The sequence below is a fragment of the Salvelinus namaycush genome, chromosome 16 (assembly GCF_016432855.1).
Source record: "Salvelinus namaycush isolate Seneca chromosome 16, SaNama_1.0, whole genome shotgun sequence".
Classification (NCBI taxonomy): Eukaryota; Metazoa; Chordata; class Actinopteri; order Salmoniformes; family Salmonidae; genus Salvelinus; species Salvelinus namaycush.
Genome location: NC_052322.1, coordinates 34,350,309 through 34,367,332, shown reverse-complemented (window position 1 = coordinate 34,367,332; position 17,024 = coordinate 34,350,309). Strand labels below are relative to the sequence as shown.

General features: G+C 42.3%; 1 protein-coding gene across 1 annotated transcript; it reads right to left on the bottom strand.

Annotated features, from left to right (window-relative positions):
- Nucleotides 1–2,313: 2,313 nt before the first annotated feature.
- On the bottom strand, nt 2,314–15,678 carry LOC120061336 (interleukin-17 receptor C-like). Its single transcript, XM_039011084.1, is given in 18 exon segments — nt 2,314–2,805; nt 2,808–3,575; nt 3,857–3,895; nt 4,114–4,209; nt 4,698–4,749; nt 4,877–4,927; nt 5,017–5,255; nt 5,357–5,414; nt 5,538–5,594; nt 5,700–5,839; nt 7,426–7,467; nt 8,502–8,610; nt 8,758–8,861; nt 9,090–9,200; nt 9,798–9,926; nt 10,348–10,372; nt 14,799–15,192; nt 15,398–15,678. Coding segments are annotated over 17 exon segments (2,169 nt in total). The 5' UTR covers nt 14,916–15,192; nt 15,398–15,678; the 3' UTR covers nt 2,314–2,773.
- Nucleotides 15,679–17,024: the final 1,346 nt, after the last annotated feature.

Below are 17,024 nucleotides of genomic sequence, written 5' to 3'. Positions count from 1 at the left end.
GTGTCTTTGCAGTAATTCAAACATGAAGGCCTGATTCACGCAGTCTCTTTTGAACAGTTGATGTTGAGATGTGTCTGTTACTTGAACTCTGTGAAGCATATATTTGGACTGCAATCTGAGGTGCAGTTAATTCCCCATTTCTGAGGCTGGAAACTCTAATGAATTTATCCTCTGCAGCAAAGGTAACTCTGGGTCTTCCTTTCCTGTGGAGAAACAGTTTCATCATAGAGCTTGATAGTTTTTGTGACTGCGCTTGAAAGAAACAAAGTTCTTGAAATCCGGATTGACTAACCTTCATGTGTTGTAGAAATGATGGACTGTCCTTTCTCTTTGCTTATTTGAACTGTTCTTGCCATAATATGGACTTGGTCTTTTATCAAATAGGGCTATCTTCTGTATACCACCCCTACCTTGTCACAACACAACTGATTGGCTCAAACGCATTACGAGGGAAATAAATTCCACAAATGAACTTTTAAGAAGACACACCTGTTAACTGAAATGCATTCCAGGTGACTACCTCATGAAGCTGTTTGAGAGAATGCCAAGAGTGTGCAAAGCTGTCCTCAAGGCAAAGGGTGGCTATTTTGAAGAATCTAAAATCTGAAATAAACATATATATACTTTTATAGTTACTACATGATTCCATATGTTTTATTTCATAGTTTTGATGTCTTCAATATTATTCTACAATATAGAAATAGTAAAAAATTAAGAAAAACCCTTGAATGAGTAAGTGTGTGCAACATTTTGACTTGTACTGTGTATATACAGTATATATATATATATATATATATATATATATATATATATATATATATATATATATATATATATATATGAGTATGAGAGTATGAACAGTATAGACAGTATATGAATAGGAAAGGTGTGTACAGCAGTAGTTATATAGGGTGAGCCTTGATTAGAATACAGTATATATGATATGGGTAAAACAGGAAGTAAACATTATAAAAGTGACCAGTGTTCAATGACTATGTACAGTGCCTTCGGAAAGTATTCAGACCCCTTGACTTTTTCTACATTTGGTTAGGTTATTATTCTAAAATTGATGAAATAGTTTTTTCCCTCATCAATCTACACACATTATTCTACACACAATACCCCATAATGACAAAGCAAAAATCGTTTTTTAGACATTCTTGGGTATGAAGCTACAAGCTTGTATTTGGGGAGGTTCTCCCATTCTTCTCTGCAGATCCTCTCAAGCTCTGGTTGGACGGGGAGCGTCGCTGCACAGCTATTTTCAGGTCTCTCCAGAGATGTTCGATCGGGTTCAAGTCCGGGCTCTGGCTGGGCCACTCAAGGACATTCAGAGACTTGTCCCGAAGCCACTCCCGCGTTGTCTTGGCTTTGTGCTTAAGGTCGTTGTCCTGTTGGAAGGTGAACCTTTGCCCCAGTCTGAGGTCCTGAGCGCTCTGCAGCAGGTTTTCATCAAGGATCTTTCTGTACTTTGCTCCATTCATCTTTCTCTCGATCCTGACTAGTCTCCCAGTCCCTGCCACTGAAAAATATCCCCACAGCATGATGCTGCCACCACCATAGCAATGGTGCCAGCTTTCCTCCAGATGTGATGCCTGGAATTCAGGCCAAATAGTTTCATCTTGGTTCCATCAGACCAGTGAATCTTGTTTCTCATGGTCTGAGAGTCTTTAGGTGCCTTTTGGCAAACTCCAAGTGGGCTGTCATGTGCCTTTTCCTGAGGAATGTCTTCCATCTGGCCACTCTACCATAAAGGCCTGATTGGTGGAGTGCTGCAGAGATGGTTGTCCTTCTGGATGGTTCTCCCATCTCCACAGAGGAACTCTAGAGCTATGTCAGAGTGACCATTGGGTTCTTGGTCACCTTCCTGACCAAGGCCCTTCTCCCCCGGTTAATACGTTTGGCTGGGCGGCCAGCTCTAGAGATTCTTGGTGGTTCCAAAGTTCTTCCATTTAAGAATGAGGCCACTGTGTTCTTGGGGACCTTCAATGCTGCAGAATTTTTTTGGTACACTTCCCCAGATCTGTGCCACGACAGAATGCTCTCTTGGGTCTCTACGGACAATTCCTTCGACCTCATGGCTTGGTTTTTGCTTTGACATGCATTGCCAACTGTGTAACCTTATATAGACAGGTGTGTCATTTCCAAATAATTTCGAATCAATTGAATTTACCATAGGTGGACTCCAATCAAGTTGTAGAAACATCTCAAGGATGATCAATGGAAACAGGATGCACCTGAGCTCAATTTCGAGTTTCATAGCAAATGGTCTGAATACTTTTGTATGTTTTTTACTTGTATTTATTTTATTTGCAAACATTTCTAAAAGCCTGTTTTTAGCTTCGTCATTATAAGGTATTGTTTGTAGATTGTTGAGGAATTGTTTTTATGTAATTCATTTTAGATTTAAGTTGTAACGTTACAAAAGGTGGAAAAATTCAAGGGGTCTGAATACTTTCTGAAGACAGAACTTTGGAACCATAAATGGAAGAACTTTGGAACCATCAAGAACCTCTCTAGAGCTGACCAGCCAAACTGAGCAATCTCTAAACTGGAGTTGACAGTAGTTTTTCAGGACCACAAAAGTTAATTATTTATAATATTAACAATTCATGCTCTACTTTGGACAGTAGCTCCAAAAGTACATGAGACACAGTTTCAAACCACCATCCCCTGAAGCCCTAATGTCCAGTATCGGATTATAGTATGTCAGTGCCACAGTTAGCATCCTGCGGAACAGGCCCCTGGTTCCTCCCCAGCCTCTCCTGCCCTCTTAGACCCAGTCCATCCCGCTGGTCTTGGGCAGGTGTCAGGGCTGGACGGTGGGGTGGTGAGACACGGCTGCAGCGGCACAGACTCCCAGGGGTCCTCAACCCCTGCACCAACACAGTCCTGGGGCAGCCCGGCCAGCCGTAACATTGCCGAACCCCCCACAAACCCTCTCAGCCCCCCAGCCAGTGCCCGTGAGGCTGCCCTGAGCCCCCCTGCCCGCCTTCGTCGCCCTGATGCTGCCCCCCTACCTCGCCCCAAAGCGAGTTCAGTCAGGAAGCCCAGGCTCTGGGAGGGGAGGCTGAAGAGCGGCAGCCCCCTGAAGAGGTCAGGCAGGGGGCGGCAGCCGCCGGGAGGCACAGACTCAAACTGCACGAGGGTGAAGCGTTCGCCGGCACGGCCCTGCAAGTAGTCCGCTAGAATGCAGCTGAGCGAGGCACTGAAGACATCCGAATATGGAGAACGACACCCCACCCCTGACTCCCCATCCTCGTCACACCCCCTCCACCAGAGAGTATCCCTCTCCCAGCCCCGGCTGCCCCGACTGCCCCACTCCTCAGCCCTCTCCCAGGCTGCCTGGGTCAGCACCAGCACCACTTTCCCCCCCTGTCTCTGCAGGCGATCAAGCCGGGAGTGGAGCCATGGAACTGGTCCCAGGACACTGAGCTCGGCCTGGCTCCACAGGTCTAGAGATACACTGAAGCCCAGAGAGGAGAGGGACAAGCCCAGACGACACACCAGCCCCAGCACAGCCTGATCATTGTCAGGAGGGTACAGCAACACAATGTGGCCACCTCCTACTGCACCTGAGAGAGAGAGAGAGAGAGAGAGAGAGAGAGAGAGAGAGAGAGAGAGAGAGAGAGAGAGAGAGAGAGAGAGACAAGAGAGAAGGTAGAGAAAAGAGAGGGAGAGGGGGAAGGACGGAAAGAGAAGAGCGGCAGAGGGAATGAGATCAAATGAGAGAGAGAAAAAAGGGATAGAGAGAGAGGGTGGTTATTCTTCTGAAGCATGAAGAAAGAATATAATTGGATTCAGATATAATTGGAGACAGTGAATTGTGAGGGAATGTTTTAAAGGCTTATCTTACCTTTTATGTCTTCATCTTTCAACCATCTCCACACGTATCCTGTGGGGGAGATAAAAAGTGCAAGAATAACAATGAGGTGTGTGTGCTATAGTGTCCTAGCCTCAGTGCCAATCTGAGAAATTTGATTCACACTCTCGAAAATGTCAGGCTGGCACCCAGGCTAGTAGTATTATATTCATATATAGTTAATACATTAAGTGATTAGATAGCTTCAGAGATAGCTAATAATATTGATAATATATAGCTGCATCATTAACCTTTGAGAGCACCATGTATGACGTAGGCCCCAAGTATTGCCAAACAGATTAGTAGCAGCCCTATCAGGAGAGTCAGGAGCCATCGGTTCCGTGGTGCTATAGGGGAAGTCAGTCTGATTACATACAGCTGTGGACCAATGCCTCATAATCCATCATTGTATCCATTATTTCTGCCAAATATCCTCTTTAGCTAATTTAGCACTAATCTCTATGCTGCGCGTTATAGAGACACACATTAACCAAAGACCTAACCTGTTAATAATTCAGTAAATTTCACTCCAAAAGGGTTCTTCGCCTTTCCCCATAGGAGAACCATTTTTGGTTCCAGGTAGAACCCTCTGTGAAAAGGGTTCTACCTGGAACCAAAATGGGTTCTGCAAAGGGTTCTCATATGGGGACAGCAAATGAACCCTTTTGGTTTCTAGATAACTCCTTTTTTCTAAGAGTGTGGGTCAGTTGCATTAATGAATTGATGACCATTTAACCAATCCTTAGTACAGCCAAATACAGCATACAACCAGTTTAGAACTATAGGTAAACCTTATAAAATGTAACATATTGACCCTCAGGGGTGAAATGCATACTTGCAAATGGACACAAGGGATCCAGCTTTGTATCCATCCCCTGTACTTTCATCTAGACAACAAGAAAAAGTGTGGTGTCAGGCATAAACACTTACAGTACTGCATTTCAGAGTAAGTACAGGCTCACAATTTCATTTAAACAGTGCACTCTGTCCACAGGTCAGTGGAGAAGTGTTTACCTGGACACACAGAGCAGGATGAGGGTTCACATTGATGAACTCTCCTCTTTTCTGAAAAAACAACAGAAACAGAAACTCAACGGTCATGTTCAGTAAGGTCAAAGGTGAAGGGTAAGTCGACCTCACACGGTAGGCCTTACCCAGTGTCCGTGGAGAGTGGGCGTCCACCCGGCATGTGTGTGCTTGTGCATCCTCTGCCTGGAGCCCTTCAACTCCTCGCAATGCCCCCCCGCTGAGCCCCTTCTACACAGCCACAGTTCCCCCTCCAGGCGACAGGGGGCAGTCACGTTCCAACTCAGCACTGTGCCGTTCCCCACGTTCGTCTGAGCCTCCTCCACTGACAAGGACACGTTGTTGTCCCACATTCTTCTGAAAAGCTCTGAGAGAGGAATGGAGACATTTGGGTATTACAATAACAAATGTTTCCAGTCCAGAGTCAAGAGTTCTGCGGTAGGGAAGGAATCTGATTGAACCCCTTACCTTTGTTGTTCATGAAGGGGCAGATCTCTCTGCGTAGATTCTGTCCCTTCCACCAAACCTGTTGTTAAGCAACATACAAGGAATGTGCACAAGTGACTCCTGCATGACAATGATCATGAATCTTCAATTCAGCATTGGAAACAAGTTGTTCCGAGCAGCAGAAAAATCAAGCAATGTTTACCTGAAAGCACAGACAGGGCGCTATAGACCTCAAAGGAATGCTCATCTCTCTCTGGCTCTGAAAGAAGAAGAAAGGGCATGAGAAAGAGAAGGTGACAGTGAGGAAGGAGGTCACAGCTTGACCTTGTAAAAAAATGTGTGACTTTTCTTTATACATACTGACCCACTTCTGGTATCTGCAAGGTTCTCCAGTCCCGAACATCTGGCACATGCCCATCTCACTGGTCGGTGTCTTGTTAGAACTGTCCAGTTGGAGCACAGCCACACCTCTCTTCTTATCAATCACAGCTCTGAGCTTTGGCGCTGAGACATATAGTACCGGTCAAAAGTTTAGACACACCTATTCATTCAAAGGTTTTTCTTTATTTGTACTATTTTCTACATTGTAGAATAATAGTGAAAACATCAAAACTATGAAATAAAACATATGGAATCATGTAGTAACCAAAAAGTGTTAAACAAATCAAAATATATTTTATATCTGAGATTCTTCAAAGTAGCCACCCTTTGCCTTGATGACAGCCTTGCACAAGCTTTGTATTCTCTCAACATGCTTCATGTGGTAGTCAACTGGAATGCATTTAAATTAACAAGTGTGTCTTCTTAAAAGTGAATTTGTGGAATTTATTTCCTTCTTGATGGGTTTGAGCCAATCAGTTGTGTTGTGACAAGGTAGGGGTGGTATACAGAAGATAGCCCTATTTGGTAAAAGACCAAGTCTATATTATGCAAGAACAGCTCACATAAGCAAAGAGAAAGGACAGTCCATCACCAGACCGAAACATTAAAGGAAGACAGAGTTATCTCTGCTGCAGAGGATACGTTAATTAGAGTTACCAGCCTCAGATTGCAGCCCAAATAAATGCTTCACAGAGTTCAAATAACAGACACATCTCAACATCAACTGTTCAGAGGAGACTGCGTGGATCAGGCCTTCATGGTCGAATTGCTGCAAAGAAACAACTACTAAATGACACCAATAAGAAGAAGAGACTTGCTTGGGCCAAGAAACACAAGCATGGACCTTAAACCGATGGAAATCTGTCCTCTGGTCCGATGAGTCCACATTGGAGATGTTTGGTTCCAACCGCTGTGTCTTTGTGAGATGCAGAGTAGGTGAACGGATGATCTCTGCATGTGTGGTTCCCACCATGAAGCATGTGGGAGGTGTGATGGTGGGGGTGCTTTACTGGTGACACTGTCTGTGATTTATTTAGAATTCAAGGTACACTTAACCAGCATGGCTACCACAGCATTCTGCAGTAATATGCCATCCCATCTGGTTTGGGCTTAATGGGACTATAATTTGTTTTCAACAGGACAATGACCAAACACACCTCCAGGCTGCGTAAGGGCTATTTGACCAAGAAGGAGAGTGATGGAGTGCTGCATCAGATGACCTGGCTGTCACAATCACCCAACCTCAACCCAATTGAGATGGTTTGGGATGAGTTGTACTGCAGAGTGAAGGAAAAGCAGTCAACAAGTGCTCAGCATATGTGGGAACTCCTGCAAGACTGTTGGAAAAGCTTTCCAGGTGAAGCTGGGTGAGAGACTGCCAAGAGTGTGCAAAGCTGTCATCAAGGCAAAGGGTGGCTACTTTGAAGAATCCAAAATCTAAAATGTATTTGGATTTGTTTAAAACTTTTTGGGTTGCTACATGATTCCATATGTGTTATTTCATAGTTTGGATGTCTTCAATATTATTCTACAATGTAGAAAATAGTTTTTATTTTTTATTTTTACGTGAATGAGTAGATGTGTGCAAACATTTGACTGGTGCTGTATATCAAATGTCAATCAATAAGAGATGTAAAGGTTTAAACTAAAGCAGGTACAGTATAATACTATGGGGATGCAGGGTTGCATTACAAATTACAGTGACTCACCATCACATTCTTTCACAACACTATGTAGGTCTGGGGAACAAACTAAGAGAAAGAGAGGGGTAGTCAAAATACATGATCTGAGGAATGTACACTACCGGTCAAAAGTTTTATAACACCTAACCATTCAAGGGTTTTTCTTTATTTTTACTATTTTCTATATTGTAGAATAATAGTGAAGACATCAACGCTATGAAATAACACATATGGAATCATGTAGTAACCAAAAAAGTGTTAAGCAAATCAAAATATATTTTAAATTTGAGATTCTTCAAATAGCCATCCTTTGCCTTGAGGACAGCTTTGCACACTCTTGGCATTCTCTCAAACAGCTTCATGAGGTAGTCACCTAGAATGCATTTAAATTAACAGGTGTGCCTTCTTAAAAGTTAACTTGAGGAATTTCTTTCCTTCTTAATGTGTTTGAGCCAATCAGTTGTGTTGTGACAAGGTAGGGGTGGTATACAGAAGATAGCCATATTTGGTAAAAAAACAAGTCCATATTATGGCAAGAACAGCTCAAATAACCAAAGAGAAACGACAGTCCATCATTACTTTAAGACATGAAGATCAGTCAATATGAAACATTTCAAGAACTCTGAAAGTTTGTTCAAGGGCAGTCGAAAAACCATCAAGCGCTATGATGAAACTGGCTCTCATGAGGACTGCCACAGGAAAGGAAGACCCAGAGTTAACTTGAGAAATTCCTCAAGTTAACTTTTAAGAAGGCACACCTGTTAATTTAAATGCATTCTAGGTGACTACCTCATGAAGCTGTTTGAGAGAATGCCAAGAGTGTGCAAAGCTGTCATCAAGGTAAAGGGTGGCTATTGGAAGAATCTCAAATATGAAATATATTTTGATTTGTTTAACACTTTTTTGGTTACTACATGATTCCATGTGTGTTATTTCATAGCTTTGATGTCTTCACTATTATTCTACAATGTAGAAAATAGTAAAAAATAAAGAAAAACCCTTGAATGAGTAGGTGTTCTAAACCTTTTGACCGGTAGTGTATGCATATCAGTAACATCTTTATAGTACAGCTATGGTATTGTGGTATAAAGAATGCCACTTACCATCTTCTAAGGAGGGGATAGTGGTGGTAACTGAGGTATATAATGCGTGGACGATGACTGGACTTCCATATTGTACTGGCTCTGGCTCCAACAATATCGACAGCCACAGCTACAGAAGTCAAACATGAACCTATTACATACTAGGCTATATGTTCTGTCCACTAAACAACTCTAGTAGTGCCCAAAGTTACCCAAAATAACCCTAACATTTTTAATAGACAACAGTTTAATGACAGGCGATAAAGGGAATGTGTACCTCAGGAGGGTGCTGGTCCCCCAGAGCTGAATGGATCAATGTAAATGTCACTTCTTTGCAGCGATTCAAAATGTTTGGGTAGCTGTAACACACGGTTACAGAAGCTGCTGGAACACACACACCGTAGGAGAGACAACAAAGCAAGTTATTTACCATGAGAAAGTGCAAAAGACACATGAACAGTCAACCACAAGTTTAGATTGAGTGACTTTCATTCATTTTACTTGCCTGACTTGTACGCCCAAGGAGTGTGTGTTTACTTGCCTGACTTGTACGCCCAAGGAGTGTGTGTGGGTGTGTTTTGTCTCTTTTGACACACTCTTTTTGATTACCTGTTGTGCTGCGTGGCATTCCTAAGAGACTCTCTTCTCTTAATTCCTTCTGGTTAGAGCTGTCATCTTCGTCACTGTAGTCACCAGACACTTCCTGGTCCTTATGTTTATCTGTGACAGCAGAAACAGCAACAACATGTAATGTGCTGAGAACAGCAGAAACAGCAACAACAAATGAGAACAGCAAGAGTTAAGAATAACCTGCAAAAGCCCCACAACCTATCAATACAACCTATCAATACAACCTATCAATACATCAATACAACCTATCAATACATCAATACATCAATACAACCTATCAATACATCAATACAACCTATCAATACAACCTATCAATACAACCTATCAATACATCAATACAACCTATCAATACATCAATACAACCTATCAATACATCAATACATCAATACAACCTATCAATACATCAATACATCAATACAACCTATCAACCTATCAATACATCAATACATCAATACAACCTATCAATACGTCAATACATCAATACAACCTATCAATAGAACCTATCAATACATCAATACAACCTATCAATACAATCCTGCTGTAGGTATGGCATGCTCCTGTCCCAGGCATAGTGACTTCCTGTTGGAGTTAAGGTTAGTTGTGTAGTTAGGGATAGTGGTATGGTAGAGTATGGACTAAAGACTGTGGAATAGCATCCAGACATCACAGTTGCAGCCGTAGGGCTACCTTTGATCGTGAAGTAGACCGTGACTCGCAGGCAGGGTTTGCAGTATTGGCCGTTGGTGCAACACAGAAACACGCTGAGCTCCAGCCGGCTAACTTTCACAGGACCCTTCATGCCAGGAAGGGCAACATCTAAGATGCAGAAGGGACAGAGAAATCGATGGAGAGAGAGAGAGAGAGAGAGAGAGAGAGAGAGAGCACATTGCACATCGTTACTGAATACATACACAATATAACATTTGTAATGTCTTTATTCTTTTGGAACTTTTGTGAGTGTAATGTTTACTGTTCATTTTTATTGTTTATTTCACTTTTGTATATTATCTACTTCACTTGCTTTGGCAATGTTAACATATGTTTCCCATGCCAATAAAGAGAAAGAGAAAGCGAGAGAGAGAGAAAAAAATAGAGAAAAAGAGAGAGAGAGAGAGAGAGAGAAACAGAGATAGAGACAAAGGAAGCGGGAAGGGTTAACCTATCACAATGTCATGATAAGTGTTCCAATATATTTTGGCTTTTGACGGACTATATATGATGCTTTGTATGGTCTCACCTTTTACACTGCAGTCAGTCAGGCCCTAAGGAAAGAGCACAGAGAGAGTGATTTCTTACAACATACCAGACCTGATAATCTGATTGTGTAATTATTATTTAAATACATAGTAATACTTCCACTTAATATACGTGACACATTTTCTTCCGTTTAACTGCACACAACTACACTATAGGTCAATTCTCATGACCTTGCTCCCAGAACCGAATCCTTGGAAATGGTCAACAGCAGTGGAGATGGAACACTCAAGCCCTAGGATTGGGTGTCACGCTCTGGCCTGGTCATGAATACATAATGAGCATTAAAACTTTGATGTGTCTGTGTGTGCTACAGTACAGACTGAGGTACATCGCATCTGTCAATCAAAACATAAATCTGCTCACTCAAACTGATCAAGTGTTTAACCAGCGCTGACCCATTCCCGTTTTCCACATTTTGTTATGTTAACCCTTGTTCTAAAATGGATTAGAAAAGAATGTAAATCCTCATCAATCTACACACAATACCCCACAATGACAAAGTGAAAACCGAAATACCTTATTTACAGTTGAAGTCTGAAGTTTACGTACACCTTAGCCAAATACATTTAAACTCAGTTTTTCACAATTCCTGACATTTTATCCTAGTAAAAATTCCCTGTCTTAGGTCAGCTAGGATCACCACTTTCTTTAAGAATGTGAAATGTCAGAATAATAGTAGAGAGAATGATTTATTTCAGCTTTTATTTCTTTCATCACATTCCCAGTGGGTCAGAAGTTTACATACACTCAATTAGTATTTGGTAGCATTGCCTTTAAATTGTTTAACTTGGGTCAAACGTTTCGGGTAGCCTTCCACAAGCTTGCCACAATAAGTTGGGTGAATTTTGGCCCATTCCTCCTGACAGAGCTGGTGTAACTGAGTCAGATTTGTAGGCCTCCTTGCTCGAACACTTTTTCAGTTCTGCCCACAGGTTTTCTATAGGATTGAGGTCAGGGCTTTGTGATGGCCACTCCAATACCTTGACTTTGTTGTCCTTAAGCTGCTTTGGAAGTATGCTTGGGGTCATTGTCCTTTTGGAAGACCCATTTGCGACCAAGCTGTGACTTCCTGACTGATGTCTTGAGATGTTGCTTCAATATATCCACATCATTTTACTCCTCATGATGCCATCTATTTTGTGATGTGCACTAGTCCTTCCTGCAGCAAAGCATCCCCACAACATGATGCTGCCCCCGTGCTTCACGGTTGGGATGGTGTTCTTCGCCTTGCAAGCATCCCCCTTTTTCCTCCAAACATAACAATGGTCATTATGGCCAAAAGGTTCTATTTTTGTTTCATCAGACCAGAGGACATTTCTCCAAAAAGTACGATCTTTGTCCCCATGTGCAGTTGCAATCGTAGTCTGGCTTTTTTATGGCGGTTTTGGAGCAGTGGCTTCTTCCTTGCTGAGTGGCCTTTCAGGTTATGTCGATATAGGACTTGTTTTACTGTTGATATAGATACTTTTGTACCTGTTTCCTCCAGCATCTTCACAAGGTCCTTTGCTGTTGTTCTGGGATTGATTTGCACTTTTTGCACCAAAGTATGTTCATCTCTAGGAGACAGAACGCGTCTCCTTCCTGAGCAGTATGACGGCTGCGTGGTCCCATGGTGTTTATACTTGTGTACTATTGTTTGTACAGATGAGCGTGGTACCTTCAGGCATTTGGAATTTGCTCCCAAGGATGAACCAGACTTGTGGAGGTCTAACATTTTTTTTCTGAGGTCGTGGCTGATTTCTTTTGATTTTCCCATGATGTCAAGCGAAGAGGCATTGAATTTGAAGGTAGGCCTTGAAATACATCCACAGGTACACCTCCAATTGACTCAAATGATGTCAATTAGCCTATCAGAAGCTTCTAAAGCCATGACATCATTTTCTGGAATTTTCCAAGCTGTTTAAAGGCACAGTCAACTTCTGTATGTAAACTTCTGACCCACTAGAATTGTGATACAGTGAATTATAAGTGAAATAATCTGTCTGTAAATAATTGTTGGGAAAATGACTTGTGTCATGCACAAAGTAGATGTCCTGACTGACTTGCCAAAACTATAGTTTGTTAACAAGAAATTTGTGGAGTGGTTGAAAAATGAGTTTTAATGACTCCAACCTAAGTGTATGTAAACTTCCAACTTCAACTGTACATAAGCTTTCAGACCCTTTGCTATGAGACTCGAAATTGAGCTCAGGTGCATCCTGTTTCCATTGATCATCCTGGAGATGTTTCTACAACTTGATTGGAGACCAACTGTGGTAAATTCAAGAATTGGACATGATTTGGAAAGGCACAGACCTGTCTATATAAGATTCCGCAGTTGACAGTGCATGTCAGAGCAAAAACCAAGCCAAGAGGTCGAAGGAATTGTCCATAGAGCTCCGAGACAGGATTGTGACGAGGCACAGATCTAGGGAAGGGTACCAAAAAATGTCTGCAGCATTGAAGGTCCCCAAGAACACAGTGGCCTCCATGATTCTTAAATGGAAGAAGTTTAGAACCACCAAGATTCTTCCTAGAGCTGGCCGCCCGGCCAAACTGAGCAATCGGGGGAGAAGTGCCTTGGTCAGGGAGGTGACCAAAAACTTGATGGTCCCTCTGACATAGCTCCAGAGTTCCTCTGTGTAGATTGGAGAACCTTCCAGAAGGACAACCATCTCTGCAGCATCCACCAATCAGGCCTTTATGGTAGAGTGGCCAGACGGAAGCCACTCCTTCATAAAAGGCACATGACAGTCCACTTGGAGTTTGCCTAAAGGCACCTAAAGGACTCTCAGACCATGAGAAACAAGATGATCTGGTCTGATGAACAAGATTGAAGTCTTTGGCCTGAATGCCAAGTGTCACGTCTGGAGGAAACCTGGCACCATCCCTACGGTGAAGCATGGTGGTGGCAGCATCATGCTGTGGGGGTGTTTTTCAGCAGCAGGGACTGGGAGACTAGTCAGGATCAAGGGAAAGATGAACGGAGCAAAGTACAGAGATATCCTTGATGAAAACCTGCTCCAGAGGTCTCAGGACCTCAGACTGGGGCAAAGGTTCACCTTCCAACCTGGCAGAGCTTGAGAGGATCTGCAGAGAGGAATGGGAGAACCTCCCCAAATACAGGTGTGCCAAGCTTGTAGCTTCATACCCAAGAAGGCTCAAGGCTGTAATCGCTGCCAAAGATGCTTCAACAAAGTACTGAGTAAAGGGTCTGAATACTTATGTAAATGTATTATTATTTACATTTTTTGCAAATATTTATAAAAACTTGTTTTTGCTTGTCATTATGGGGTATTGTGTGTAGATTGAAGAGGGGAAAAAAACATTTTAGAATAAGGCTGTAATGTAGCAAAGTGTTGAAAAAGTCAAGTGGTCTGAATACTTTCCGAATGCACTGTATCCCAGACTAGATCAGGAATTTAGTTTCCTCAGAGAGAGTTGCAGGTACTCTAGTTGTGACTTCTTTCTGACAGCCTCCTGCTAGATACGACATATGGCTGTGCATGGTGCGTGCACGTGAACTAAAGCTTGTCTGTGTGGTTGGTTTTTGCATGTGTCCTCCACATATGACAGCTCACCCCCCACCCACTCATGTAAACACATACACAGTCCGCATTCATTTACATGTGGTAAAGAAAGCAACACAAGTGTGCGCATGCACATCCAAGCACACAAGCACACACATATATGGCTGACCTGAGGCTGTCCTGAGTACACAAAATAAATAGGGTGGTACAGGTGGGATTCTCATAAGCAGTTATATTCAAACATTGTTGTAGTACAGATCACACCAACATGCACAACATATGACTTAATGGAAAGTACAGGTCAAAACATTCCATGACCCCATCCAGCATCATCAGAGAACAATCTGAGTAAAGTGTCATAATGCTAAAACTATACAACCACACGGTAACGCTTCATCTTAAGGGGCCCTTATTGTTATAGTGTAATTACACTATAACAAGTATTGTAGTTAATTGTAATAACTCCTAGTTACACTGTAATAACAACATGTAACTGGTGGTAATTGCAGCCTGTAATTACAGCGGAGTAACAACAAATGCTAGTTACCACGCTTGTTACAAATGTTAAAGTTTCCGATAGCATCCCGACTCACCATATTGGTCAGTGCTATCCGGGATCCTTGGGACGTCCTTACTCTAAAACCTAACCCTAACCTTAACCCCTACCCTTACCTTGACCTTAACTATAACCCTTACCTAACCCTTAACCCTTACCTTAACCATTTTAAATGTCAACTTCAATGGAGTAAGGACGTCCCAAGGATACTTACCAATCATATTTTTATGCAATAGCTATACCTTATCAGTATGTAGTCTAAATACAGTACTTGCACTATTAGCTTTATAATTGAAATAATAAAAAAATCAATAAACAATTTAAGAAAACCTGACAGGCCTAATGTTAATTTGCACCTTCTTTTACCTGGTCGCAGGTGAGTCGATGTGCGCCATCTATCATCTCTAGTGCACCTGCAGATGGGGACCTTAGCTGCAGCAGTAACAGAAGGACAAAGTGAGTGCATGGGAACAGGCGAGCCATTGGCACTACAACACCCCGTACAGGGCTTCTGCGTCCAAGGTCCAGGCCTTCCTGTGCCAGCGCCCTGTCCGAAAAAGTGAAGGTAGTTGCACAGATCAGACTGATTCCAACACCATTACCTAGAGGCAAGATAATTATACTTGTCACAACCCAACATGTACTGGCAGTCCCCCAAAGTCACAGTATTTCTCAGTGAGTTCTTCCCGGGCACTGAAACGGGACCTGCCGAAGATCCTGGGCTGCTGGAGACAGGTAGGCTTAACAGGATCCAACCTGGCTGAGAGGGAGAAGGGGGGGGGGGGTAAGTTAATAAATTGCAAGCTGAATTAGGCTACTAAAACATTAAGCAGGCTACATTTCTGTATTGAATAAGATACATTTCTCAAGCACAGAACTAACTAATAACTGTATGTAATTCATATATTGATGCAGAGCAACTAATTAATATTTCAATTTCAAAAGTTAACTTCAATTTGACTTACAGTTGTCTGTGTGGACATGCACCTCCTGTATCAGGTTGATCGACAGTTCTCTAGCTAGTGATGCGGGTGCTCTGTGACACTACACCCAATCTCCTGAAAATATCTCAAATGGCATTCTATGTATGTAGAGTGACTGTGTGACAGTCAGGAGGAGGACAGAGGGGAGGTGTGTTTACCTGAAAAGGTGGCTCAATTGCACTGCATGGAGTTGACAGTTAGATTTCTTGCTATTTTGCTTTTTTAGTAAACCATGAGTCCAGTGGTTCTGAAAATTATGCTTAGACAGACTCTGCTGCTTTCCATAGTCCACTAACAGGCAGGCACAGAATTTACAGAAGTTCAGTTACAGTAGGCTAAACCCCTAAGGTCGAGTCTTATCAGCCTGAAATGAAACATTGTTAGCGTTTCTTTCTCCACAAGAGCTTAACCATTAACTAGTGACCTGAGATTGGCATGAGAGGTGAACTGAGGTAAATATCTAAAGTAGGCAGTCATTGTTCCATAGCCACTCTCAGGGCAGGCTGTCAGGTTTCAGCTGTTTCATGCTTTATGGTCTGATCCCAGGAATTCATTGGCACAGACACACAGACACACACACACACACACACACACACACACACACACACACACACACACACACACACACACACACACACACACACACACACACACACACACACACACACACACACACACACACACACACACACACACACACACATACATTTTATTATTCTTTTGCATAACAGACTTAGTTTGTTAGTTAGCTTATTGACTAAGCCGGGGTATGAATGAGATGGTTAAATGTAGGTTAGAGATGGGCTATGCCAGGTACAGTATGTACTCTATGCCATACATACAGTAGTGTCTCCATTTTTTCCCACCTGATCAGTCCTGTAAGTCTGGCTTGTTGTTTCGCAACATCAACCGGCTGTCAGCTCATTTGTTTTACTGATAACATCACTCGGTTGAGTGGGGCAGAAATTACAGGTTGTTCTGAGTTCAGTTTAATGGAGAGCACCTATCATCACACACCTGCAATGTTGACAAGCTTTAAATAGGCAGCTTTTCCACACAGATGCCTGAGGAAATAATGTTGATGTATGTTTGCTTAGCTGCTGTCAGAAAGATAAGCATGATGGACTTTAAGACAAACTTACCATAGATAATACATAGAACAATAATGTCTATAGACGGCATAAATGCAGAAGTTATTTTTACGAGGCCAACAGCTAATACCAAAGTGAAGGATATTTACAGAATAATACACATTTATTTTATTTTACAAAAGAGCATTTCAAACTGTATGCAACAGGCACTTATAAGCCCACACACAATGGTAGAATGATAGATAGGGTAAACGCATAAACATTTGTTCTGAATACAGTTCATTTTAAAGGGGGAAATCTGCAGTTCAAACAATAACAAAGCGTTTCCCCGCCACTGTCTCAGTAAACAACCTGAGGGATGGGGCTGAAGAAACATAACCACTCTCAAATTCCTAGACAGAGCTATGGATGCAAGAGCTGACCATCGTTTTAACCATGTTTTGAGGCTAGGTTATGCAGTGTATGTTTACAATAACCTTTTTTAAAAAGTGGAGTAAAACAAGCAAAATATTATTTGG